The sequence below is a fragment of the Chiloscyllium punctatum genome, chromosome 29 (assembly GCF_047496795.1).
Source record: "Chiloscyllium punctatum isolate Juve2018m chromosome 29, sChiPun1.3, whole genome shotgun sequence".
Lineage (NCBI taxonomy): Eukaryota > Metazoa > Chordata > Chondrichthyes > Orectolobiformes > Hemiscylliidae > Chiloscyllium > Chiloscyllium punctatum.
Window position 1 is genome coordinate 74,776,810 of NC_092767.1, and position 27,082 is coordinate 74,803,891.

The 27,082-nt window shown below is 42.2% G+C and overlaps 1 protein-coding gene across 1 annotated transcript; it reads left to right on the forward strand.

Annotated features, from left to right (window-relative positions):
* The first annotated feature begins 1,933 nt into the window (after window positions 1-1,933).
* napab (N-ethylmaleimide-sensitive factor attachment protein, alpha b) lies at window positions 1,934-26,943 on the forward strand. The gene is made up of 10 exons (XM_072549455.1): window positions 1,934-2,109; window positions 12,226-12,305; window positions 13,964-14,080; window positions 16,781-16,827; window positions 20,501-20,578; window positions 21,425-21,480; window positions 22,587-22,671; window positions 23,437-23,541; window positions 24,480-24,599; window positions 25,886-26,943. The coding sequence occupies exons 1-10, from the start codon at window positions 2,012-2,014 to the stop codon at window positions 25,985-25,987; spliced, it is 888 nt and encodes a 295-aa protein (XP_072405556.1). The 5' UTR covers window positions 1,934-2,011; the 3' UTR covers window positions 25,988-26,943.
* Window positions 26,944-27,082: the final 139 nt, after the last annotated feature.

Sequence of the window (27,082 nt, forward strand, 5' to 3'; positions counted from 1 at the left end):
AAGAACCAGACGCTTCTGCAATCAAGCAGAAATGCGCGCGAAAATAGAGCATATTAGCTTTCTTATTCAGTTTTCCCATCCTATCATAAGCCGATTATCTCACTTGTTAGTTATTTTCTTACCTGGCCATCCTGCTGTCCTTGTCTGCATTCTTTGTTCCTTGTGTGAGAAACAAAGCTCACACACTTCAATAATTTTAGTCCGAGACAAGATCTGAATCAATAGTGTCATTTATTTTACACTTGCAAGTGGGTGTGATGTCCAGTGTCTAAAAAGGCAGAGGACATACACACCAGGTTCAATTCATACATAATATTTAGATGATTTGATGTCTATTGTTTTACACTGCTCCCTCCCCTGCTTACATCATCCACTTCCCTAAGACCGGCCCCCATTACCCCTGTTTGCCTCTTGCCTTATCCGGCCTTGTCTGTGACAAAATGCTTATTTCTGGTCTCACATGGCTGTTTGACCTCATCCTGCTGTAGGTCATTGTCAGGCATATTCTTTCTTCATCATTATCTACCCCCTTCCTCTGTGCCTTTCCCGAGGCCGTTCTGATCCCTTGACCCTTTTAATTGGGGTTTGTTCCTGTGTTTTTGTAAAAGTGGGAAGCACATGTTTATATCTACTGTTTGTACAGGCGTATCTAGCTTAACTTCATCCCCTCACAACATCTTATCTACTTGCCCATAATGTCTACCTTCTGACATACAGTTTTAGCTAATACAAAAACAATTATATATTTCCTCCACATCGTTTCCATTCTTGTTGACTCAGCTCATGGCTAAAACAATTACACACTGGTGTGAGTTCATTTTACTTTGTAAAATGGAATTGCAGAATTGCAGAAGTAACATTAATTTACCTATATCCCACACTTGTTTCTTAAAGCTTGTTCTTTTATCCAGTTTCTCTTATCATACTATAAGCTTTATTGTGAAATACTCCTGCTGCTTTTTTTTGTGGTCAACTACAACACTTTAAAGTTATTTCCTAGCTTAATACTATTTTCTTTAAAAGACCCTCTATATTCATTAAAGTCTTAGCCTTAAGTATGCTACATGCTACGAGAATTCCGTGACCATTTGTATAATGTTCCCCTTCCCCTCCCCCTCCCCCAGCACAACACCCCCTCACCCATCTGCAAAAACAACATTTCTAATCTCCCACACCAGGTTACAGTCCAACAGGTTTATTTGGAAGTACAAGCTATCAGACAAAGGAGCAGCACTCCAAAAACTTGTACTTCCAAATAAATTGTTGGATCATAACCTGTGTTGTGTGATTTTTAACTTTCTCCACCCCACCGGCACCTCCACATCACGTTTTCTTGTTGTTCTGTCAGGTCACCTGGCAGCCTCCAATGCTCCAGGGAAAAGAGCAGAGCCCCAGCCGATTCGGCCTCTCCCTGCAGGTGAGTTTTTAATGACAATAAGTAGTTTCTTGGTCAGCAATTCTGAGAGTTGCCTTTAATTCCAGTTTCATAAACCGAACAAATTCACAGATCAGTGGACATAGCCTCTGGGTTGACAGTGCAATAACACACCCATTGTCGTAATGTGGAGGTGCCCATGTTGGACTGGGGTGAACAAAGCTAACAATCACATAACACCAGTTTATAGTCCAACAGGTTTATTTGGAAGCACTAGCTTTCTGAGTGCTGCTCCTGATAAAGCTATCTGATGAAACAGCAGTGCTTTGAAAGCTAGTGAGCTTCCAATTAAACCTGTTGGACTATAACCTGGTGTTGTGTGATTTTTAACTCTGACAACCATTGTCAATATTGCAAATTGAGGGAAGATTTTAAACAAGTCATTTCAAATAAAATAGGTTTCTCCTTCACTTTTCCCTTAATGGCAGGTAACCCAAAGTGGCTGTAACTTGTTGTTGTTGAGCAAGTTTTCCCCAGTCGGGCCTGAAGTCACGTGACGGGGCGGGGTTTAAGGCTGGCGGAAGTGACGTAACGGAGAGGTCAGGCGGCCCCGGGTCGGAAGCAGCTCGAGCGGCGATGGACAACTCGGCCAAGGAGCGGGAGGCGATGGGCCTAATGGCCGAGGCCGAGAAGAAGGTCCGCTCGGCCCGCTCCTTCATAGTCTCCTTGTTCGGGTGAGAGGGTCTGCGCGGGGGCTGGTGTATAAACCCCCGGGGGGAGGGAGAGGGGGAGAGAAGGGGTGGACAGGGGTCTGTCCAGGGGCTGGTCAGTAAACCCTGGGGGGGGAAGGTGGGGGTCAGGGGTCTGTGCAGGGGCCGGTCAGTAAACCCCTGGGGGGGAGGTGGGGGTCAGGGGTCTGTGCAGGGGCCGGTTAGTAAACCCCTGGGGGGGAGGTGGGGGTCAGGGGTCTGTGCAGGGGCCGGTTAGTAAACCCCTGGGTGGGGGGGTCAGGGGTCTGTGCAGGGGTCGGTTAGTAAACCCCGAGGGGGGAAGGTGGGGGTCAGGGGTCTGTGCAGGGGCCGGTTAGTAAACCCCGAGGGGGGAAGGTGGGGGTCAGGGGTCTGTGCAGGGGCTGGTTAGTAAACCCCGAGGGGGGAAGGTGGGGGTCAGGGGTCTGTGCAGGGGCTGGTTAGTAAACCCCAAGGGGGGGAGGTGGGGGGTCAGGGGTCTGTGCAGGGGCTGGTTAGTAAACCCCGAGGGGGGAAGGTGGGGGTCAGGGGTCTGTGCAGGGGCCGGTCAGTAAACCCCTGGGGGGGAGGTGGGGGTCTGTGCAGGGGCCGGTTAGTAAACCCCTGGGTGGGGGGGTCAGGGGTCTGTGCAGGGGTCGGTTAGTAAACCCCGAGGGGGGAAGGTGGGGGTCAGGGGTCTGTGCAGGGGCCGGTTAGTAAACCCCGAGGGGGGAAGGTGGGGGTCAGGGGTCTGTGCAGGGGCCGGTTAGTAAACCCCGAGGGGGGAAGGTGGGGGTCAGGGGTCTGTGCAGGGGCTGGTTAGTGAACCCCAAGGGGGGGGAGGTGGGGGGTCAGGGGTCTGTGCAGGGGCCGGTTAGTAAACCCCGAGGGGGGAAGGTGGGGGTCAGGGGTCTGTGCAGGGGCCGGTCAGTAAACCCCTGGGGGGGAGGTGGGGGTCTGTGCAGGGGCCGGTTAGTAAACCCCTGGGTGGGGGGGTCAGGGGTCTGTGCAGGGGTCGGTTAGTAAACCCCGAGGGGGGAAGGTGGGGGTCAGGGGTCTGTGCAGGGGCCGGTTAGTAAACCCCTGGGTGGGGGGGTCAGGGGTCTGTGCAGGGGTCGGTTATTAAATGTGCAGCCTGCTGTAGGTCCCTGTTTCATAAAACCCTAAGGGGAGGTGTCATTGTACAGCCTGTTAGCCCTTCTCCAGGTTCCTATCTGGTGCTGGTTTGAGTGTACCTGGTTAATACCCTATGGGGATAATATGTTGAAAGAAGGGTATTTGCAAAGCTTGGTTAATAAGTGGTGGAGTTTGTGGGGTTGATGTTATTGCAGGGCCAAGAGAATAAAACCTGGGGAAGGTAGTCCCTGTGGTGCTGGTTATTAAAAGCTTTCAGTGGAGGTTATATTTGAGCCTGATAAACATTGTCAGGGGGTGGTTGTTATGCCTGGCCTCCAGTGGGTTATTTTATGGTGTGTTTGCCTTTAGCTCTTGAGCCAGTAATCTAATCTGGCATGTCAATATTGCATATCGAGCGGTTTCTTGCCTACGATGTACACCCTAGATTTCGTCTATGCAATCAGATCTTCATGTTCTAGTGGTATGAATCAATTATGGATATTTAATTCATCCCTTAACCTTAATTGATTGTGTATCTTATTTGCTGTCTATAGGCATTGACTTAAGTGAATTCTTAAAAAGTAACTGGACAGAAATGCCTTTTGAAGATATGACACACTCACTTCATTTGTTATAGCACAAACTATGATCTTCAGGGTTCAGAAGTTCCAGGGTGCATTATTTCTGAAAGATCCTGTGCCCCTTGGCAGTGATAGATTGAGGTCTGCATGATTTTAATAATATTGATTAGGCTCCTCTGTGAAAAACTCTGCTCATTTTGCAGCTGACCTGTTCTAGGAAATGAAGGATTTTCTGCTAAATTGCCCAATTTAGTTTAATAAACATCTTATCCCTTCAGGGATCTAAAATCAATGTGTGCCTTTTTAAATAAGGTTGCATTTTATTCATAAAATAATGCATGGACAGTTTAACTAGGGTGAAGTTTAAAGCTGATTAGGGATTAATTTTGATATGGTTTTCTTTCCTGACTACCTTGTAACCAACAAACTGTTCAGCTCAGTTGACAGCCTGCACCAGTTCTAGAGTTCTATTTGGAAAAGAAATGTTGCTTTCATAAAGCTCCTTCTAGAACTTCTGGATTTCTCATAGCATGTAACAGCCACCAGAGTTCCAGGTCTTTGGAATATTGTGTTAAAGGAAAGAGGCTGTGTGAATTTGACTGTTGAAACACTTGAAAGTTAAAATCATGTGGAAAAGCCATGGATATATGTTTATATCTTCTTGTTAGATTAACTTGCAATTTCAAGACTGGATTCATCTCCTGAAATGTTAGCTATAATTAACCTCTTTTGGATGTGTTTTGATAGTTCTCTGGGGCAGGTGAAATTTTAATCTGGACCTCCTTGCCCAGAGGAGGGGTGCTACTTGTGTACCTCAATGACCCGAAATATGAATTATACCCTTGTGCTCTTTATCTGTTTTGTTGCAGATCCTAATTGCCCCATCAATGAGTATTGCAACCATTTTTGTACAGTTTTAGGAATTAGGTATTCAGTATTAGGTATTGTATTATAATCCAGCTTCAGGTTCTTCAATTGAGCAATGATTTTATCATGATCTTAAACACAATTTTTCAATGGCCATCATTCCATTGAACTGAAGTCCAGTGGAAGAGACTGGGGTCAAGTACGTAGCCACCTTCAGTAATGAAGGACTGGCAGCAAGTTACATTTCATGTCCATGGTCTACAATTCACCATCCAGAGCTACCTGAACTGAGCATGTAACGGCACACAGTGCAGTACTTAGCTGCTTTTGAATGCTGTATACCTTTTGTAATAAAGGGCCCAAAGGGAGACTGCAGTTTAGCTTTGAAACGTTTTTGTCTCAGTTGGATTTACCGAGAATCTTGACTTCAGAGCAATCTGTATTTGCAGTGGGTATCAGCCTGGAGAAATTGCCATCATATGTTTGCTTTTTGAGTAGTTTTAGCACCAGAGTCTTGTACAAAGTATGCACAGGACCACAGCAATGGAGCTGACTTTTTTGCCCTTCATTCCTACTGTCATCTGGTGGCTGATCTAAACCTAATTCTATAAATCCAACATTTCTTCACTATTCCTTTATCTCCCTTAACAATTGTTAATCAGTTACCTTTGTGAAAGAATTGAAAGCCTGCCACTTAGTGTAAGGTGTTCTCCAAGCTCTGCCTGAAAAGTTTTGTCTAACCTCAACTGCGCTACCTGAACTATGACCCAACCAGCAGAAATGAATCTCTTCCCAGTCTATCTGATTTGTTACTAATATCTGGAAGTAATAAAGTCAGTAAAACCAATAACTGTTGAGACACCTTTCTTAAAATTGGACGATTCTGTGGCTAACCCCAACAAATCCAGCAAGTTACATCCATCCAGGGGTTTGCACCTTCCTCCTTACCAAGGTTCTGAACTCTCTTGCAACCCTTCTTCCTTCATGCAACCTCACTCTGTTTAATCGTGTTCTAATACAGCATGTTTATAGTTTCCAGATGAGTGCTCTGCAGAGGTTGTACTGATTAATTAAGACTGGCGCCATCACCTTAGATGCTTGAGTAGCATTTTGTTTGTGCCAGCATTGCAGTATCAGCTATTCAGCATATTAGTCTGCCTGAGTTGGCAGTCACTTGGCTGAGGAAGTCTAGTCTGCTGGCATTTTCCTGACTAGAAGTATGCTTTAAAATTGTTTTTACACATTCTTTAGGATATAGTCAGCAAATGGTCAACTCTTGGTGTTCTCCCTATTTTGCTCTATACTAAACTGATGTTGCTTGGGATGGTGTGTCCTTTTAGTCACACCCAAAGTTGTGAAATTTCCACTTCTCTAGCATCCTACTTAAATTTTTTCTTAAAACCCACTCCTTTGAGTTTCTGAGCAACTGTCCTGGTTCAAAATTTGTCCTTGGGGAGTTTCCTTATGCTAAAGGAGCCCTGCAAATGCTTAAACAAAATCAGAAATTGTTGTAAAACTCCACAGGTCTGACAACATCTGTGGAGAGAAAGCAGAGTTAATGTTTCTGGTCCAGTGACCCTCCAAACACCTTTTTCAAAAGGTTCTGAAGCGAATCTGCACTTTAGACACTTGTGCATAATTCATGTTGGTGCTTCAGTGCAGAAATACCATACATTTCTGAAGATGCTATAATGAGGCAGCATTGGCATTCAAGTGAATATTTCAAATGCAGGGAAATGTTTCCATTGATGTTTCTCAGCCGAACAATTTAATTGTTTCTTTTTATCGAACTTCTGTGGGATTCTACAGTACAAAGCAGGCCATTAGACCATCAAACCCACACCAACCCTCTGCAGAGCATCCCCCTCCTTTGTAACCCTGCATTTCCTATAGCTTATCCACCCAGCCTGGACATCAGGGCATTTAGCGTGGCCAATCCACTAATCTGCGCATCTTTTGACTGAAAAGTCATTGCTGAACCAGTTGGGTTTTTGTCAATCCAGCAGTTTTCATGTTTTTTTTCTCACATCCCACAGTTGATCGTGTTCAATTCTGCAAATTGCTTTTGTCTCTTTTTTTTGCCTCCCTTCTATTTTTGTATTTTAACACCATGAACTAAGGTGTTTGCAAGGGAGGATTTTGTGTAAAATCTATGTTCCATAGGGACCTGAGTATCTTTAGATTTTGAAATTGCTATATTTCCTGGCATTAGAGGATGGGTGGGCAAAACATTTCGTCACATGTTCCATGAAAATTTTCCAACCATTTAATTTGACTGCTAACTGCTTCAGGCTGTCTCTTGATTGGGAAGATAATCTGCAAGGAACATTTTTTGTCTACTATTTGGTTAACTTGATAAAGTCTGACCGGGGTCAGGAATGAAAGAAAACATTCCCAGTTTCAGTAATGCTTCAAGAAGATGTGGGTCAATATTTTTTAATACTTTGCCATGTCATTGTAAGTCCAGTTAATTGCTGGAATCTTGGATTTGCTTTCTTTGTGTCTCCTCCCAAAAGAATTTGAGTTAAACTTCAAGGAGAAAGGTTTACCAGTTCCTCCCTGCCCATACCTCCAGCTTTCAGAATTGTGAAGATCTGTAGCTTGGGTTGTGATTAACAACTTCAATCAGTTCACCAAGCTACCTAATTTCCTTGCAAACGTTTCGTCCGCCTTCTGGGTGACATCTTCAGTGCTGTCTAGTCTCCAGATGAAGCGCTGTCATTGAAACTTGTCACCAGAATACACTAGCATCGCTTGCAACAAAACATGATCAGTGATATCAGTCAATACACCTTGACAATGAAGGACACTAATTCAACTGGGAAAATATTACGATACTGGAATAGGCTAAACAAAGACAAGCTTAGGAATTCCTGGAGGCCTGGTATTCATCTATTGGTACCATAACCACGTTGAAATAGACCCCATCTGCAGACCACTACACTACATAAACAGAAGTAGACCCAGTTAAAAATCTCACAACACCAGGTTATAGTCCAACAGGTTTAATTGGAAGCACACTAGCTTTTGGAGTGCTACGCCCAATCACCTGATGGAGTAGCGCTCCAAAAGCTAGTGTGCTTCCAATTAAACCTGTTGGACTATAACCTGGTGTTATTCTTAACTTTTGTACAGTCCAGTCCAACACTGGCATCTCTAAATTGGAAGTAGACCCACCTGCCACAACAGACAGAACCGTATAAATTGGGTAAAATCGTCACAGTGCTTCATCCTGAGGCTACACCGTACTGAAGATCTCACCAGGAGGGTGACGAAACGTTTGCAAGAAAAACCAGTTCCGTGAACCGGCCAACAACTTGCAGAATACTATGGGCGAATTGGTAGCTGTTCCAAAAGTCTGTTTATAAAGCTGAAACAAACCAATGTTGGTTTTTATTATGCAGTATGCACTCAAGGTCTAACTGCCTTAAATCTTTGGGATTATGCAGATTCGTTATGTTTTGAGCTGCAGCTCTTGATGCTAGAAGCTGAATGTAAATTGCTGTTCATCCTAATGAGATCAGCCTGGTATTGTCTCAGGCATATCTCATGGTCTGTCAACCTTTCAGCAGTAAAATGTGTGCCATTGTCTTGGATAACTTTGGAGGACCATCTGGAATGTATGTGAGCTGCAGGGATGTTTAATCTTAATCTAGAAGCAGTAGCTTTCATGTCATCCTTATTATACTCACTGTGTAAATTGCAAAACCAGTGTTTGTCTTGCATCAAGGTTTAATTTGGCAACATGTATTTGTGCCACCTGACAAATTTCATTCTTTTGAAAAATTGTCTTCCACTGGAGGAAGGCTGCTGTCTGCCAGCGAAGGAGGGCATAAATTTATATAGCATCTTTCGCAATCTCTCTGGAAACCTTTTAAAGTGCTTTACAGCTGATCAAGCATTTTACAATACTGAGGAGTTTTTTTAATATCAGAAACCTGGCAATCAATTTGTGCACAGCAAGATCCCACATGATTTGTAACCATTACAAAAAATGACCTGATTTGGTGGTTTTGTTTTTGCCAAGATGGAAATAGTCGAACACTGGAGAGAATATCCCTGCTCCTCTTCAGAAGAGTGTTACGTGATCACTGAAATATCGCTTTGGAAATGGCCACAAGTCCTCAGAATGAGGACTCGAGTCCCTCATCCTTTTTTATTCTAGTTTAATCCTTCAAATGATATGTGAAAATAGCAAATACAGTTTGTTCAGACCAATTATTTCCAAAATGTAATCATTCAATCTAACTCAATTTCACCGTTTTTAGTTCTTTTTTTCTAGAGTCGTGAGATTAAATAGCTTTTAGTATTAGAATTCAGTTTTGCCTCTATGTATTAGAATGGCTATGATATACTTGATTAAAATCTAAAATATTCATTGATTCCAAATTGTGTATAATAGAATCCCTGCAATGTGGACGCAGGCTATTTGGCCCGTCGAGTCCACACTGACTATCCAAAGAGCATCCCACCCAACTCCATACCCAACCACCCTGCATTTTATCATGGCTAATCGCCTAGCCTGCGCATCTCTGGACACTATGGGGCAATTTAGCTGGCCAATCCACATAACCTGCAAGCTTTGGATTGTGGAAGCAAACTGGAGGAAACCCACACAGATATTAGGAGAATGTGCAGACTCCACACAGTCACCCACAGCTGGAATCCATGGTGCTGAGAGGGAGCAGTGCTAGCCACTATGCAGCTTGTGTATTTCAGAAATATGATGTAGAGTTTACGTTCTTCCTGTAATTGCAGAATGATTGTCTTTTGATGAGAGTCTGTGCCTTTTGTAGGGAAAGGGAAACTAATTTGAGGCTATGTTTACTGTTCTCCATGCTAGACTGTTTTTAAGATTGTATGGCTAAGAAAAGGGTTTTTGTTTTGAAGAAGCTGATTATGTAGAGCACTTTAGAAATGCAAGCAGTGTTTTTGAGGGTGGTCATGCACTGAGATGACATCACTCCCAGTAACACTGTTTATTTGAACAAAATACTTCAATTTCTAGTGGACAAAGGGCTTGTTGTTCAGTTGTAAATGCCGTCTCGGACTGTGCCCGCTCAAAGATCATTGTCCTATGCAGCCTGCTGTGCCAGAAATATTCACCTTGTTCACTGCTCAATTCAAGTTCTTCCTCCAAAGCTATTTCAGCACCCTTGGATTGGTCAATTTCCTGAGTGGATTACGTAACCGGTGTGTATTTTCCATGAGGAATAGTGATGAAATGTGAGAACATCCTATTTGTCATTGGGCAACCACAATTCCTCATCTTAATTGGATCTCCAACCAGGTGGTGAATTATGAAACTAGATGCAAATCCTTTTCTTTATGGTTGCCTGATTTACAGAATCTCTCTGGTCTCTCTCCTACCTGATGTCCATTGTCCCAGGTGTCTTTCCACCACTGTTAGCTATTCTTAATCAACATATTCAGATATGTTCTATACATTTCTGTAGCAGGTGGGACTTGAACCTTCTAGCCTGGAAGTAGGAGCACTACACTGAGCTACAGTCGCCTTATCAAATTGAATCAATTAATCAGTCAACCTCAAGTCATTCTACACTTTTTGATCAGCCAATTGGTTTTAGTTTTATTGCTATAATGGTCAACCCCTTTAAAGGGGTGTTATAACCAAAATGCAACTTTAACACAAAATTAAGTACACACAATTTTGTAGCTGGTTATGTCCTTCAACCCCTGCCACATTGATTGTAGGAGGCCTCCAGAAAACTGGGCTACAGTCTGGCATTATAATAAAACTTCAAAATAAAATCTGCAGGCTAAAACTAAAATTGTTTTGGGGAATGATTTTCATTCCAGTTCCTGCAGTACCCAATGGTCATTGAAGGAGTCTTCCTTTGTGTGCATGAGAATCTATGCTCTTCATCTGCATATCCTTAAATGTAATTTTAAAATAATAATGAAACTTCTCTTTCACACGGTTTCACAATCAAGGTACAGTGAATTCCTGGAATATAACCAGCTGTCTTTGGTTGTTTAGAAATGGTCAGTTTGGAAGAGTAGTGTGGGTAAGAGGTTTGACATTGTAGAGTCAGTCATAGATGTCATTTTAAGGCAGCTTTGCAGGAGAGATGTGACCAATTGTTATGGACCAAACAAACCACCCCACCCCCACCCCCACCGCCCCAAAAAGACCAGAGATTAGACTAGATCCTAACTTTTATATCCTAAAGGAAGTGCCTTCCAGGTGTGACTTGATTTGTCAAACTACTTGGCTTTAAGTGGAACACAGTCTTCCTCCACCACAGTTAAAATACAGACAAACAAAATTGGCATAACTTGAACTTTATCAAAATTAAATATATTTTAACTACTACAACTGTTCCAATATAGCAGTATCCCTTGGTAAAGGCAAATTTGAGAAAACTGATTTCCTTCATTAGTCTTCTCCAGTCCAGGAGAAAAGGAAAATCTGCAATCTAGTAGCAAAGCGAAAACTGTCTCTTTGCAGCAACAGAGAGCAAGCTGAATCTAGCAGCTTCAGCTTCAACTCCAAAACCCAATTTAAACAACTGAAAACAAAACTAAAACCCTGGGTTTGAGAGAACCTGACTCTGCCCATTATGTTGCTTGTGTCTAATCTTTGTTTTAAAAACTCAAAACTATTTACTCTACTTTCCATGGAGCAGACATTTTGGCAGCAGGTTTACAACATGCCTCTTTAAAAGACATAACTAATCTCCCCTCTTAAAGGCATATTTTGTCACAAAATAAACACATGGTGTTATCACAAGGGAGGGTGGGACTTCAGTTGTAATCAGGTCTGTGCCAAGTGTTTATGAAACTGGAGTTAGGAGGCCTTTCTAACTATCTTCCAAGATCCTGGATAAAATGACTTGGTGTTGAATATCAGATGTTTTCTATTTTGGTATCTTTTTATTCCATTCCAGGTTCCCCCAGATTACAAATGTTGTGATTTGATGCAGAGTTATCTGAATGCATTCCCTCAGACCAAAATTTCAAGAATGAAAAGACTTTCGTTTGTCTCTTGTAATCTTAAAGTTCCAAGGCACTTCACAGCCAATGAAATACTCGTGTGGTGACTGTTGCAATGTAGGATGTAAATTGCACACAAGGTGCCACAAATAGCAGTGAATAATACCTCCTGATATTAAAGGATATTGTGATATTGAAGGATAAATATTGGCCAAGACACTGGGGAGGACTCCAAGGGTCCTCCAGTTCTGACAATCTTTGGCCTCCGTCCTGAGGAGGAAATACTGGGTTAACATCTAAGGCAGCATTGTTAGTGTCAGTGCTGAGGACGTGTCAGCTGGATTACTGTATACAGTCGTCTCCAGGTTAGGATTTGAGCTTGAAGCTTTCGGTGTAGCTGCTGTCACGGATTTGAGGCTACTACAGCTTCCTGCTGCATTTGTGCAACACTTTTTAGTCTCATCCTAAATGTCTTGAAGTTTCCAATCCAGTGACAATTTTCAGGTGGTTCTTTGCTGTGGACTGGAGACTGGGAAAGAAACTTGGGCATTGTCACATTGGCCCTGTCCTGATTTTAACATCCTTCTTACTTTCTGTTCAGGGGGTCTTCTAGGTTAGAAGAAGCATGTGAAATGTACGCCAGGGCTGCTAACATGTTTAAGATGGCCAAGAATTGGAGTGGTAAGTATAGTTACCAAATGTCTCACTTGGGCTGCATTGTGACTGGTCTAGCCAGTGTGTAATGTTGCTTGGTTTTCCTTAAATTATACTTGACCCACTTTGTCACAAAGTTAATTATCTGCTGTATCGGGAGCAGGGAGCCCACTGAAACAAGTGCAGGTCAAGTTTACTTATCCTCAGAAAACATTAAATCCATTACTGAGTTTTAAGTGGAGAGAAATGTCAAATGATGTGCTCTATATCCTATAACCGTCTTGGCCCAGGAAGGAAGGTGTTGAGCTGGCAAACCCTAAACATTAGTTGGTATTTTACCATTTTGTTGTGTGTGGGATGGAGGTAAGAGTGTGCTAATGGCACGGGATTGGTAATTTGATAATCCAGAGGCCTAGGCTGGGGACAAGGGTTCACATCTCACCGTGACAACTATTTAAATTCAACTCCTAAAATCTAGTTTCAGTGGTGTTGACCATGAAGCAATTGTCTTATTGTAAAAACCTGTCTCTGCAATGCTGGACTTTTTTATTTCTCTTTCTAAACTCTTGTAACTAAAGAAGCTGTACCTAGCTATCTTTATACTGAAAGTGGTGCTTTATAAACTTTTCACTGTACTCATTTGAGTACATATGACAATAAAACTAATCCTAATCTCCTTTTTGGAGAAAGAAATCTGCCATCCTAACCTGATCTGGTGTATGTATGCCTCCAGACCCATAGCAGTGTGGTTGACTCTTAACCACCATCTGAAATAGTTGAGCAAACCACTCACTTCAAAGGCAAGCAGGGATGGGTAACTAATGACAACCACATCCCATGAAACAATAGAAGGGCTGGGGACTTAAGCATGTATGAAGCTCATGGGAAGAACTGCCTTTTGTGATCTTTCACTTCAGGATTACTTCACCTGTGCTGAGTACTTCACCTCCGAAGTACTCAGCACAGCTGGGTACTTCTGTTTAATAAGCAGTCAGTACTGGGGCCTCTTAGCCCAGGGTTCACTTGATTTGTAGAAAGAGCTCAACTAGCAAATAGAAACACAGGCGTTATTCATTAACTCTGGTAACCTAGCCCTCCAGGCACAAGAAATGATGTTTTAGACGCTGAGCAGAACAACTGTCAGCTCAACTCTGAATAAAGAGCAACCCCTCACAATCTATGACCATGTAATCTTTTAAAAGATAACGTAAGCTTGGATGTTCCCATTTTGGTTTTAGCACAGATAAAATTGCTTGATCAATTCAGTTTGTATAGCACTTTTTTTATTTCTTGCACTTTTCTGGTCAGTATATAACTGAGAACCAAATTTTTTAAACGTGGACAGCAATGGCAGCATGTGGGTTTCTTACCCTGTCAACATATAGATCTGGCTGCTACACTCCTGCAGTTGAATTTTTATTTGCCTGTTGCATGGATTCAGCTTAAAACCTGAGTATCAGGGCTTATCGCCATAGTGATCTAAAAAAAATCAGGAGGGACAAAGAAATGAAGGAGGCTCATTCAAGTCTGTTTGATACATATACAAGCCTTTTCAGTTAAGGATTATTTGCAGTCCCCTCTCTGAAAACTGAAGAGTGTGCGTGATCACTGCACTTTGCTATTTCTCTGTAGCCAGGGTAGACTGGTATTGACCCTTCCTAATGCGTGCATGTTTTTCTCTTTAGCTGCAGGCAATGCTTTCTGTGAAGCTGCTAAACTTCATCTCCACTTGCAGAGCAAACATGATGCGGCTACAAACTTTGTGGATGCAGGAAATGCCTTCAAGAAAGCTGACCCCCAAGGTAAACGTGCTCAGTCTCGTGTTACAAAGTGACCATGCTTGCAAAGCAAGAGCATGCAAATTAAAGCCTAAACATTCATCACTTAAAATTGCATTTTAAGTCACTTTTTGATTGTAGGCTGGATCTCAATGCTATTATGTTCCTTACTAATCTGTGCAATCCAGCCACCCTGCTTCTCTTGTACTTTATTTAAGAAAAGTAATTATTCTGTAATTTTAGCTGTTTGTTCAGAGCATCAACAGTAGCAGGGTGGTTAAAATGAGCATTCCACCTAACTAGCTGTAGATGACTTCTTGTACAGGGTCAGATAAATGAGGACTTTACTAGCTTACTCGCATTCAGACAGTAAGTGCTGGCTTTAAGAGAAAAATTCTTCCTGTTTCCGTAGCAGTGCAGCAGTCTCCTCCCCTCATTTAAATGTCAGGTTGCAGAGGTACCTGATCCTGGAGGCTATGTAAACCGAACGGCAGTAGAGACTGTCATTTGTCATCATACAAACAGTGCTGAAGTCCTCATGCTGTCTATTGGGAAGTTGGCAATCAATGTTAGGAAATAGGAACAGGAGTAGTCCATTGCTTGTTACACCCTTAACTGGATTGTGGCTGATAGTCAACATCAGCATTCTTTCCCCACACTCGGTGCCTCACAGTGCCAGGAACCTGGGTTTGACTCCACCCTCTGACAGTCTGTGGAGTTTGCATATTCTCCCCAGTGTCTGTGTGGTTTTCCTCCGAATGCTCTGGTTTCCTCCCACAATCCAAAGATGTGCAGGTTAGGTGAATTGACCATGGTAATATTGCTGTATAATGTTTAGGGATTTGTAGGTTAGGTGCATTAGTCAGGGGAAATGTAAAGTAATAGGGTAGAGGATTGGGTCTGGGTGGGATACTGTTCAGAGGCTTGGTGTGGACTTGTTGGGCCAAATGGCCTGTTTCCACATTGCACGGATTTATATAATTCCCTTAATGCTTGATAGATTTCTAGATACTAAAAACTAGATTTTTTTTTCTTGAAACTACTGACTAAGCTTCCACAGCTACCTGAAGTAGAGAACTCCAAAGATTCACCATCTTCTGAAGAATTTCCTCAGCTCGGTACTAAATGGTCTCTTATGCTGACAGAAATCATGGACGATCAGGTTGCTGGGGTTTGGGATAGGGATAGTACAGCTGAGAGGTGGAGTGAGAGGGTTGTTCGAAAAGGTTATTAGTTTGGGGTGGATAAGCTTCTCATGGTCTTGTAGTGTAGAGGGTCTGGGGGAATTGTAATTAGTGCGAGGAATAAGTATGGGGTCAGCTGAGTAATTACTCAGACATTAGGCCATGTTTTTATCGGTGTAATGTTTTTTTCTGTGTAGCTATTTTACTTGATTTGGAAGGTTATAATACAAATCCTACTTTTAAATGAGATTTGCGTGGTTTCCAGATATAGAGAAACTGAAGTGGAATTTTCGATTTCTGAGGGAATTTCTTTGGAGTCTGCTACAGTGGGGTCTCTACAAGGTCCCTGTGTACAGTTCCTACCTACAGTGCTGTAATGACTGGCCTTTGGAAAATCCAGACCTCTCTGAGACTGTGTACAGGACTGGCAGCAGGACACCGTTCCTGAACAATCAAAAGAGCAAAGTAAAATTGATATTTCTGTTGTGTTTGACATTTTTAGCCCTTTTTGCTCAATCAAAAGAGGGAAGGGACACTGGTGCACCACTCTGGTGACAAGACAATTGAATTTCTAACAAGTGCAATCTGGGTGTATGTTCCTCCATCTCTCTGCTCAATTAAAGGAAACTTTGTGTTTGTTGCCAAAATTCAAAGGGACAAGCAACAAGCCATTATATCAGAAAGGGCAGTAACCTTACATCTCTCAGATACTGTTATGGACTAGGCTAGACCACTCAGAACATTAAGCAGGCAGCCCAGACTATAACTTTACTATTTGTTTCAGTGTGTACAGTGAAAATTACCCAGAGTAAGTTAGCTAGGCTGACTACTAGATTTTAAAACAGACAAACATTTATTCATAAAATTACAGAATGAAACACAAAGAACAGTAAAGAACCCCTACAGAACTCAGGCCAGATTGATTATGCTGTTCCGAATATGCGCAACCGTCTCAATAAACAAACCCCCTTAAGTAAAAATGAAAGAGAGGCTTGCAGGTCGAAGTTAGGGCAGAAAGGGAGAGTCTAGCTTCCACAACAGCCCACTGCTGAATTGCCTTAAACAAGACTTCAGCTTTCAGGACTGACCACTCCCCTTTCATTATACAGGTTACTTCTAAAACATAAACGCTTTGGCCTAAATTCGCACTGCTTACATATAAACAAAAGGCCTCTCAGTAAACCCTTTCATCTCTATACCAAACTAGTTGATTTGGAGCCCAGCATATTTGAAAACCCTCTTGGGGGGGGGAGAGAAACAAGAACATCTTTCCTTAAGAAAAGGAAGGAACAGTTTTCAGAAAAAAAGGGACCAGCTTAGTGACACTATCCAGTTAATGTTGGAGAGGTTGAGAAGAAACTGACGTTATCATTTGACATTACTAAAACTGTCAAGCGAACAATTTCTATTAGCCCAACATAAATGTTTTACCAGTTGTCTCTGGCTGAATGAGTAACACAACCGCAGGGAGAAGCTGCAACTGTCGTTTAAACTTGCTTTGAACCTAATTTTTATTTTGTGGTTTATTTTTCCCTTCCAGAGGCCATTAATTGTTTGAACAGAGCTATAGAAATTTATACAGATATGGTAAGATGTCAATTCCACGATTTGTAATGTTGTAGACCAGGGGTGGGGAACCAATGCCCTTCTAGGCCATTGTGTGTGGCCTTTTGAATGAATCCAAATTTTGCAGAACAAATCTTTTTTTATTAATGTGTTTTTCGTCCTTTATTTTTATTTTAATCTTAAAATGAATGTATTTAAAATACCAGAGAGTAAAAGAAAATTCAACAAAATAATCCTCACAGACTGACTGCCACAATTTTTTTAAAAATGTGAATTTTTGAAGAAAATATAATTGAAGTTTCTTGGATGCAGCCTTATTAGATTACAACTAGCATAATGCGGCCTTCTAACATGAAAAGGTTCCCCACCTCTGTTGTAGACTGACTGTTGAATCAGCTTCTGATTTCATTTAGATGAGCCGTTAGAACAGAGACCTGGTCTGAACATTATCAAGGCATTAGTTTAGGGATTAGTTTTTTTTTGGCTGTAGTGAGACACCTGTCCAACAGGCATGTATTCTTGTAATCAACCAGCAAACTCCTTTGAGGTTCACTGACAATTTTTTTCTTAAACTTTCACTGTCTAAAATTACAACTTTATTACAGAGCCAGGACCATAAACAGATTCTGCAATGGCGGTTCTAGCAGCTTCTAATACGAGAATGCATTAGGAGTGGGAGTAGATTACCCTATCCTTTGAGCCTGCCCTGTAATTCAATGTGATCATGGCTGATCTGGAGAGGTCCCTATCAACCCTGGTGACCTTTCACCCCATTGCTTAGCAAGAATCTACCTACCTCCGCCTCCTGCATGTACAGGGTAGTAGAGGTTTGGAACTCTTCCAGAAAGGGCAGTAGATGCTGGATCAGTTGATTTTTAAATCTGAAATTGATCAGATTTTGTTAAGCAAAGGTATTAAGGCTTTACACCAGACGCACGTGTATGGAGGCCACAGATAAGCCATGATCCCATTAAACGCTGGAATAGGCGCAAGCTGGATGGTCTACTCCTGTTCCTGTGTTAGATATTCAAAGACACTTCTCTGTCTGCTGTTTTGAAGAAAAGCATTTCAAAGACACATGACCCTCAGAAAATGTCTTTAAAAGAGATGATCCCTTATCTTTAAAGAGCCCCTAGTTCTGGATTTTCCCAAATGAGGAATGATGCTCTCCATATCCACCTTGTTAAGACCCCTCCAACCTTGTTTTAACCAAGTCGGGTCTTACTCTTCTAAGCCCAAGTGAATAAAAGTCCAGCCTGTCTTCCTCATAAGGTGACCTGGCCATTCCAGGTATTACATCAGTAAACCTGCTTCCAATGCAGTTCACCCTTTGTTAAATGACTTGAACATGGTGCAGAGTGTTGGTTTAGATATGGTCTTATCAATGTCAGAGTCCTAGAGGTGTACAGCATGGAAACAGACCCTTCAGTCCAGATATCCCAACCCAATCTAGTCCCACCTGTCAGCACCTGGCCCATATCCTTCCAAACTCTTCCTGTTCATATACCTATCCAGATGCCTTTTAAATGTTGTAATTGTACCAGCTCCAGCACATCCTCTGGCAGCTAATTTCATACCCATACCACCCTCTGTGAAAAAGGTCTCTTTTATATCTTTCCCCTCTCACCCTAAACCTATGCCCTCTCATTCTGGACTCCCCCACTCCAGGGAAAATACTTTGCCTATTTATCCTATCCATGCCCCTCATAATTTTGTTAACCTCTATAATGTCACCCTCTCCCTCTGCTCCAGAAAAAACAGCCCCAGCCTATTAAACCTCTCCCTACAGCCCAAATTCTCCAACCCTGGCAACATCCTTGGAAATCTTTTCTGAATCCTTTCAAGTTTCACAACATCTTTCCAATAGGAAGGAGACCAGAATTGCACACAATATTCCAACAGTGGTCTAACCAATGTCCTGTACAGCTGCAACATGACCTCCCAACTCCTGTACTCAATACTCTGATCACCGAAGGAAAGCATACCAAACACCACCTTCCCTATCCTATCTACCTGCGACTCCATTTTCAGGGAACTATGAACCTGCACTCTGTCTCTTTGTTCAGCAGCACTCCCTCGGACCTTACCATTAAGTGTATAAGTCCTGCTAAGACTCGCTTTCCCAAAATGCAGCACCTCACATTTATCTGAATTAGACTCCATCTACCACTTCTCAGCCCATTGGCCCATCTGATCTAGATCCTGTTGTAATCTGAGGTAACCTTCTTTGCTGTCCACTACACCTCCAATTTTGGTGTCATCTGCAAACTTACTAACTATATCTCATGTTCACAACCAAATCATTTATATAACCTCCCATGTTTGCTGCCCTTACTGCGAAGGGCTACATTCCATTAGTTTTCTAATCACATGATGTACCTGAATGCTAATGCATCTACTCTGGCATAGAAACATAGATGAGGGGTAGGCCATTGAGCCCCTTGAGCCTGCACCACTATTCATCCATCATGGCTGATTATTGAACTCAATACCCTAATTTCCTCCAACCCTCCCCCCTCCAAAAAAAAATCTCATGATTCCTTTAGCTGCTTCCAGAAAACAATGTTTTGGCCTCAACTACTTTCTGCGGTAGTGAATTCTACAGGCTCCTCACTGGGTGGAAAAATTCTTCTCTGCCCCAAAATGTTTACTCCAATACTTGAGCTGTGCTTTGGACTCTGACCACCATCAGTCACTCTACTCCCTGTATAGGAAGAACATCCTTCCTCAGATAAGGAGGCCAAAATTGCGCACACTGTTCCAGATGTGCCTCATCAACGTCCTGTATAACGGTAGCAAGACATTGTTGTACCTGGACTCGAATGTTTTCGTTAACATACAGTTTGCCTTTTTTACTGCCTGCTACACCTGCACGGTTACTTAGTGACTGGTGTACCAGAACACCCAGGTCACTCTGAACATTTCCCCCTCAACTTACAGCAATTCAAATGATCTGTCTTTATATTTTTGCTACCAAAGTGGATAACCTCCTATTTATCCAGACTGTACAGCATCTGCTTCTCACCAAATCCCTTAAGAGCTCTGCAGTCTCTTATTCTTTAATGTTCTATTCTTTCTGCCAAAATGAATACTTTCACATTCTCTTGTACTCTATTTGCCAATCTCTGCCAACTCCTTTAACCTTTCTTTTTTCAGAGAGATTTTTATTGAAAGAATTTTTATAAAATTACAGCACCATCAAGCCAATGGAAAATATTACTGTATATAACAAAAAAAAACACAATTATACTCGTGCAAGACAATCAGTAAAGTAATAAATAAAACAGCTCAGCACAACAAAAGATTAGCTCCCAACCTCCCAGCGCATTGAGTATTACGCACTAATTTATTCAAAATTCATTCCTTCAAGGATGTAAAGTATGCTAGATCAAACTGTCATGGCTACACAAAAGCCCTAGTTAAGATGGCCATTTAACCTTTCTATAACAGAAGTTGCTGGAAAATCTTGGCAGGTCTGGCAGCATCTGAGAGGAGAAATCAATTAACATTTTGGGTCTGGTTACCCTTCCTCAATTCGTTTTTAGAAAAAATAGTATTATCAAGAAAATGTCCAGATCTGACGTTGACCAAACAATTCATCTTGGAAGATATTGCTGTTGCATCTTATCCTCCTTGTTGTGACGAGCAGTTTTCCAAAATGCTAGTTTATTTGACACTAATGTTTTATGTTTAGGGTCGGTTTACAATTGCAGCGAAGCATCACATATCAATAGCAGAGATTTACGAGAGTGAGTTGGTGGATATCGAGAAGGTAGGTATCTGACCAGCCCTGAGGAGTCCTGTTGAATTTGTGCTGAATATTCTGTTGAATATTTGTAATAGTCTTAAGTGTCAAACTAAATTGCCACGTCCCTTTTCTGTTTGAATGGCTTGAGGACAGACAGTTGTTGGGTGGTTGGTGCTAATTACTGAAATATAGGTCAGGAAGGTCCCTTAGTGTGTTAAGGACAGACAAGTGTCTAGAAAAACTGAGGCATTCTTCATGGGAGCAGGTTATTAACCTCCCTGATACTGATGGACTTGCCTCTGTGTCCTTGCACAGCAGCTGATTAGAACAGCATGAATCTATACAGAGCCTTTAGTAAAACATGCCTATTGCCAAACAAACTTTAACACTGAACTACAAAGATTATGACAGATAACCAATCAGTTAATAATCCTTAAAGCTGATGCATGGGAGTGTGTGTTCTGGAGGAAATTCCCGATTTTGGGAAGCTAAAGACAAATGCCCCGGTGCAATTAATGATCTGAGATGGTCGAGACCAGAATTGAACAATACAAATCTCCGATAGATTGTAGGGCTGGAAGTAGGAGGAAATGAAAGGAATTATTAACAAATCACTGACTGCATTGTCATCGAATAATAAATTGCCATGTGAAATTGACTGAGTCAGCAGGATAATTGAAATGGCCTGCACAGGAAAATCCAAATCTCATGACTTTTTAAAAAGTATGTTTCATATTCAAAAAAAAGAAACATTTATTGTTTCAAAAGTGTGCAACTTTTTAACTGCAAAGTTTCACTCCTCTGTGGTCTGTGAACTGAGACTTCTATTTGATTGCTTCAGTGAAAATAGTTGAATTTTTACCTTTGCAGGCAATTGCACATTATGAACAGGCAGCTGATTATTACAAAGGTGAAGAGTCTAACAGGTGAGCAACATTTATATTACGAATAGGTGAGCTTGCAAAGAAGTTGGGGTTGACTGTGTCAAGCTGGTAACATGAGTGGACTAGTAATCCAGAGAACTTGACTGATGGCCTATAGAGCTGGTGGAAATGAAATTCAGCCAAAAAAGAACTCTGCAAATAAAAGCTGGCCTCAGTATGAGTGACCAAGAAACAATTCATTGATTTGTGAAAAAACTAGGGTTGTTTTCTCTGGAGCAGCACAAGCTGAAGGAGACTGGATAGAAGTCTGTAAAATTTGAGATTCATAGATAAGCTTGACAGTTGAATTTTTTTTTTCCCCCCAAAAGTTGAAATGTCTGATATGGGGTGCGTGCATTTATGGTGAGAAGGAAAGTTCAAAGATGATGTGATGGGCAAGTTTAAGTGTGCTAGGTGTCTGGAAGATGATGCCAGGAGTGGTGGTAGAGGCAGCTATGACAGGCATTTAAAGTGCTTTTAGGTAAGCACACGAATATACAGGAAATGGAGGGATATGGATCAAGGGCAGGCAGAATGGATTAGTTTGTTTTGGTGTCCTTTTTGGTATAACATCATTGAGCAGAGGGCCTGTTCCTGTTCTGTGGAAAAACCCTAATTCGCTAAGTTCCTTCAGGGTTGAAAACTGTCATCTTTACCCAGGCCTGTGTGTGACAGGACCAATACAAATGTGGTTGATTCATAACTGCCCTATTATGTTCTGAGGAAGCCATTCAGTGCTATTTGGGTGTGGGTAATAAACATTGACCTTGTAACACCCATGTCCCATTAAATAATAACGACTTGTGCCTCAAGTAGTTGGTTTTCATGTTGCTGTGGTCTCCCACCAATTTTATCCGAGTTGTGTTCATTTTAGTTATCATTTACTGAATCAGTGAGGTGATGGAATGGACTTGCACAAAGTTATTTTGCTTTTGGCAAACTTGTCCACATATTGCGATGGGAGCTTATACATTCAGGGTTCAGTGTTAAATGTTGACAGAATGACCAAAAATTGAGTGCAGTATGTGTGAATACACTGAGTTTGGGCTTGGCTTTCATTTTATATTTGTCATCTAGAGATATTTAGCCTGTTATCCTTTGCTCTGCAGTTCTGCAAACAAGTGCTTACTGAAAGTTGCGACGTATGCTGCGCAGCTTGAACAGTATCCCAAAGCTGTCGAGATATACGAGCAGGTGAGTGGGTGGGTTCATCCGGATGATATGCCTCCAGCTGCTTAAACTGGGAGAATAGATTATTCTCACACTCATGTTTAGTTGACAGGTAATTGCTTTTGCTCTGCATTGTAGGAAGGTAGCAACGAGATTAGGTCATTCAACCCCTGGAGTCCGATCCGTCATTCTAGATTGTGGCTGATCACTCCATATTCACGCACTACCCCCATATCCTTTGAACATATCTAGAAGTGTCTGTATCTTTTTTTAATCCCTGTCCTCACCGCACACCTACCAAATCTATATGTATAATGTGTGCTGTCTGCAGTATGCAATGCAGCCTTTCACTATGGCTGCTCTCACAGCATCTTGCAAACCTGTGACCTTGCTCACGTAAAGTGACTAGGATAGAAAATACACGGTACACCACTCCCTGTAAGTTCACCTCCAAGCCATTCCCCATTCCTTCAGTGTTGCTGGGTCATAACCCAGGAACTTCCTCCTAAATAGAATTGTGACACCACATGGACTGCAGCAACTCCAAGAATGCAGCTCGCCCCGGTTTCTCAAGGAGCAATTAAGGATGGGCAATAAAGACTTGCAATGTTAACCTGAGGTTCTGGTTTACTAGTCCACGACAATCTCACTGTCACTATCTCTCCAAGAGGATATTTGTAATTTGGAGAAGTGTTATTAGCAAAACTGGACAGGTTTGCACTCTGCTCCTTGTTTTTGTTAGTCTGTTGTGTTGATACTTACGGTGAATTTGTGCATTTTACACCACAGGTAGGCACTACAGCCATGGACAGCCCACTCTTGAAGTACAGTGCAAAAGAATACTTCTTCAAAGCTGCTCTCTGCCACTTTTGTGTTGATATGTTAAATGCTAAGGTAAGTTGGCACCAGAGGAGTAATTAGATTAGATTCCCTACAGTGTGGAAACAGGCCCTTCGGCCCAGCCAGTCCACACTGACCCCTCTGAGCAACCCACCCAGACCCATTCCCCTCTGACTAATGCACCTAACACTACGGGCAATTTAGCATTGCCAATTCACCTGATCTGCACATCTTTAGACTGTGGGAGGAAACTGGAGCACCCGGGGGAAACCCACGCAGACACTGGGAGAATGTGCAAACTCCACAAGGTCGCCTGAGGCTGGAATCGAACCTGGGACCCTGGTGCAATGCTAACCACTGAGCCACCATGTCTTTTGTCTTGTCTTTTTTTTTCTGCTTCGTATATAGATTAGCAACTTTTATTGATCTAGTTAGAGGTGGTTTAATACCAATGGGTATGGGAAATGTCACCTTGTATAATTGGAATAAGATTGAAGACACTCAGCATCTGAAAGTTTTTTATACCAGTTCCTGTGCTGCTTTTTGAAGATGAACATTAGAGCAGTGTGATTTGTTATTTTATTTTGAATAAACAAGGAAAGAAATTTCAGCCTGGTGGAGAAGTGATGGTTCCTGTGGACTCCTGTGCATTTGACACACTTGCAGAAGCCTTGCAGGAAGCTGCAATTTATTTTCTTCAAAATAATTTTCTTCAAAACAGTTTGAGAACAACGCCTGTAGAAATCTCCAGCAAATGTCTCCTAGCAGCATCTACAAGTAGTCCTTTTTGAGACCATTTTTAATTTGGTAATTTTTAAAACTTAAAATCCTGCTGTGAGGAAGATGATGGGTCTGTGGAAGACCAGAGCATACCTCTTCTGTCCTGTTACTTTGCGTTGTAGGTGTTTCTCCTCTTCTTTTTTTTGCATCTATTGAGAACAGCCTTGTCCAGTAGTGTAACTCTGTGCTTTTCACCAATTCTAATTCCACAGTTGGCAGTCACAAAGTATGAGGAAATGTTCCCAGCCTTCTCCGATTCCAGGGAATGTAAACTGGTCAAGAAATTGCTCGATGCCTTTGAGGAGCAGAATGTCGATGGCTACACTGATGCAGTAAGTGTTTGTGATTTCAACCAAAATGTGGATGAGGGAGGCTGAGGTGATTACCTGAGGTCTACAAAATTGAAGCATAGATAGGGTATAGACTTTTTCCCAGGGTGGAAAGGACAACAACAAGAGGGCACAGGTTAAAGATGAGAGGAGGAATGTTTTCCCATGGAGGGTGGTGGGTGCCTGGAATGCACTGCCAGTGGAGGTGGTGGATGTGAGCACATTAGCAATGTTGAGGTCTATCTTAATAGACAAGCATGAGGCGAGCAGAAGGATAGTTACCACACGAGCGATAAGTAGTGGGTCTAAATAAGGGTTACGAATCTGTGCAGGCTCGATGGGCAGAAAGGCCTGTTCGTGTGCTGTATGGCATAATGTATGATGCTTGCTGAATTCAGAGTTCAAAATGTCTAAAATAGGTATGCGAAGCAACTCATTGGATCAATGATGGAACACTCACTCTAGAGTCCAGCACAACCTGCGGTGATATTTCAGTGAACTGCTAAGGGACTGGGTTATTGGCAGGGAAGTTGAACCAGCAATACAGCTACTGATTGTTTCCGGCATACCAAACAATCCAGGGTTATGGCAGGTGTTCTGTTTTGGCTCACTGGTTCACCAGTAAGAATACTGTTCATTTTGAAAACAATATGCGGTGCATTTGACAGGTCCAGAGGCAAAGATGCTAATAAGTATTTGTAGTATCTTCCTAATGTTGAGGTTGCAAACTCTCCTAACTGTGCCTTCTCACTGTCAGAGGTCCAACACGCTTTCTGATTGGGTCTTTCAGGGTTTAATATTGCATTCAACAGCTTTACACGATGAGCACAGTTTTTGATTGGGAACAGGGGTGGGGGGTGTTCAGTGTCTTTGCTGTCTGCAGTGCGTGTGCACGTTCTGCTCAGACACTTTGTCTGTATGAACTCCTACAGCCATGGACACTACCTTTTTGTCTTTTGGGCATCCTCGCCATCTGTTCCACTTACTCCTCCCCCTGCCATTGTATAAAATGCATAATTTTTCAGCCCCCAACACTTGCCCTTGCACTCACTGTCTTGCTGTATGTAGCATCCAGGAGACAATGATGTGGCTCTGCCTCTCACCATGGCTGGGGTTTAATGAGCAGTCTGAGAGCCAGTGCCTCCAACAATGAAGTGCTCCTTCAGTAACTGAAGTGGGAGTGTCCATCTGAACTGCATCATCTGGAGTAGGGACTAAGACTTTATAGCTCCAGGATTAGTGTTCCGTTTGAACTTAAGCATCAAAGCTGACTTTGTCCTCTCTTGTAGGTGAAGGAGTATGATTCCATCTCCAGGTTGGATCAGTGGTTGACTACAATGCTTCTTCGTATCAAGAAGACTATTCAGGGCGAAGAGAGTGATTTGCGTTAAGGAGTAACAATTTATATAATAGCAACTGAAGGGGAAAAATGTCAATCCAACCAGTGAGGGGGAGGGGGGAATGGATAAAGAGTTTTTTCTTTAAAAACAGAATCAAAAACTATACACTGCAAATCAAAGCTGCAGGGACATTCCAGAATTGGAAATTTTGGACAATTGTTTGGCATTTATTAGTCATGCCCAGCTGAACCTGTAAGCAAATGAGCTCTGCTTCTTGAAACAGTCCTGTTGTAAGCTATAACTTTTGCTCCCCCTCTTTTTTACACTATCCTTCTCACGTGTATAAATGATGTTTGCCTGTTTTAAATTTATAGCATTAACTTGATAATAACAAAACTAGAGGAAGAGAAAATGCCTGGTGCTTGCCCAATTCACTCTGCACAGTCTGTCAACATGTGTTTTTCGTTAGCCGATTAGTAGATCACAGTCTTAAAATCCCATCCCATCTCAAACTGGAGTGCAGGCCTCTGGCAGGATTGTCTTTGGCTGTGATGCCTGCTGCCAGTTACGTAGCTATCGAGGGCTTGTGTGTTCCTGCTGGGACAGGTTAGCTGAGAAATTGAGAGAAATGGTTTGAGATTTGGCCCAAGTGCGTGGTGGTTGGGGAGGGTGTAACATTGGGCTGGTGGTAGATTAAATTGTAACCTTTGTTTTAACCTGAAGTTTCCAGTATGCCACTCAGTGAATGCTGTTGAGTATTGCTTTTTTTTGGGGGGCGTGTTTAAGGGCAGCAATTTTTCCCATTCGATGCAGACATGTCATCCCATTACTTGGAGCTCTTGGGCCGATGTAGGTTTACTGTGCAAAGAAATCTGATGGGATGAAGCCCAAATCTTAGATTGGGAAGTGTGTGCGTGTGTGGATTAGACATTCAGCCAATTGTAACCTTTGTATAAATGCACAATATGATATAATTTTAAAATCTGAATAAATGAAGTTTCACCTAATACTTATTGTTGTAACATTCAGTTAATCCCAACCAACACGACGTTAGGGTTTTGCATGCTTGATCTGTGATTTTGTTTTTGTTGTAAAGTATTTGGACTGGGAGCCACGAGGGTTCTGGTTGGAGACAGAATGTGCTGG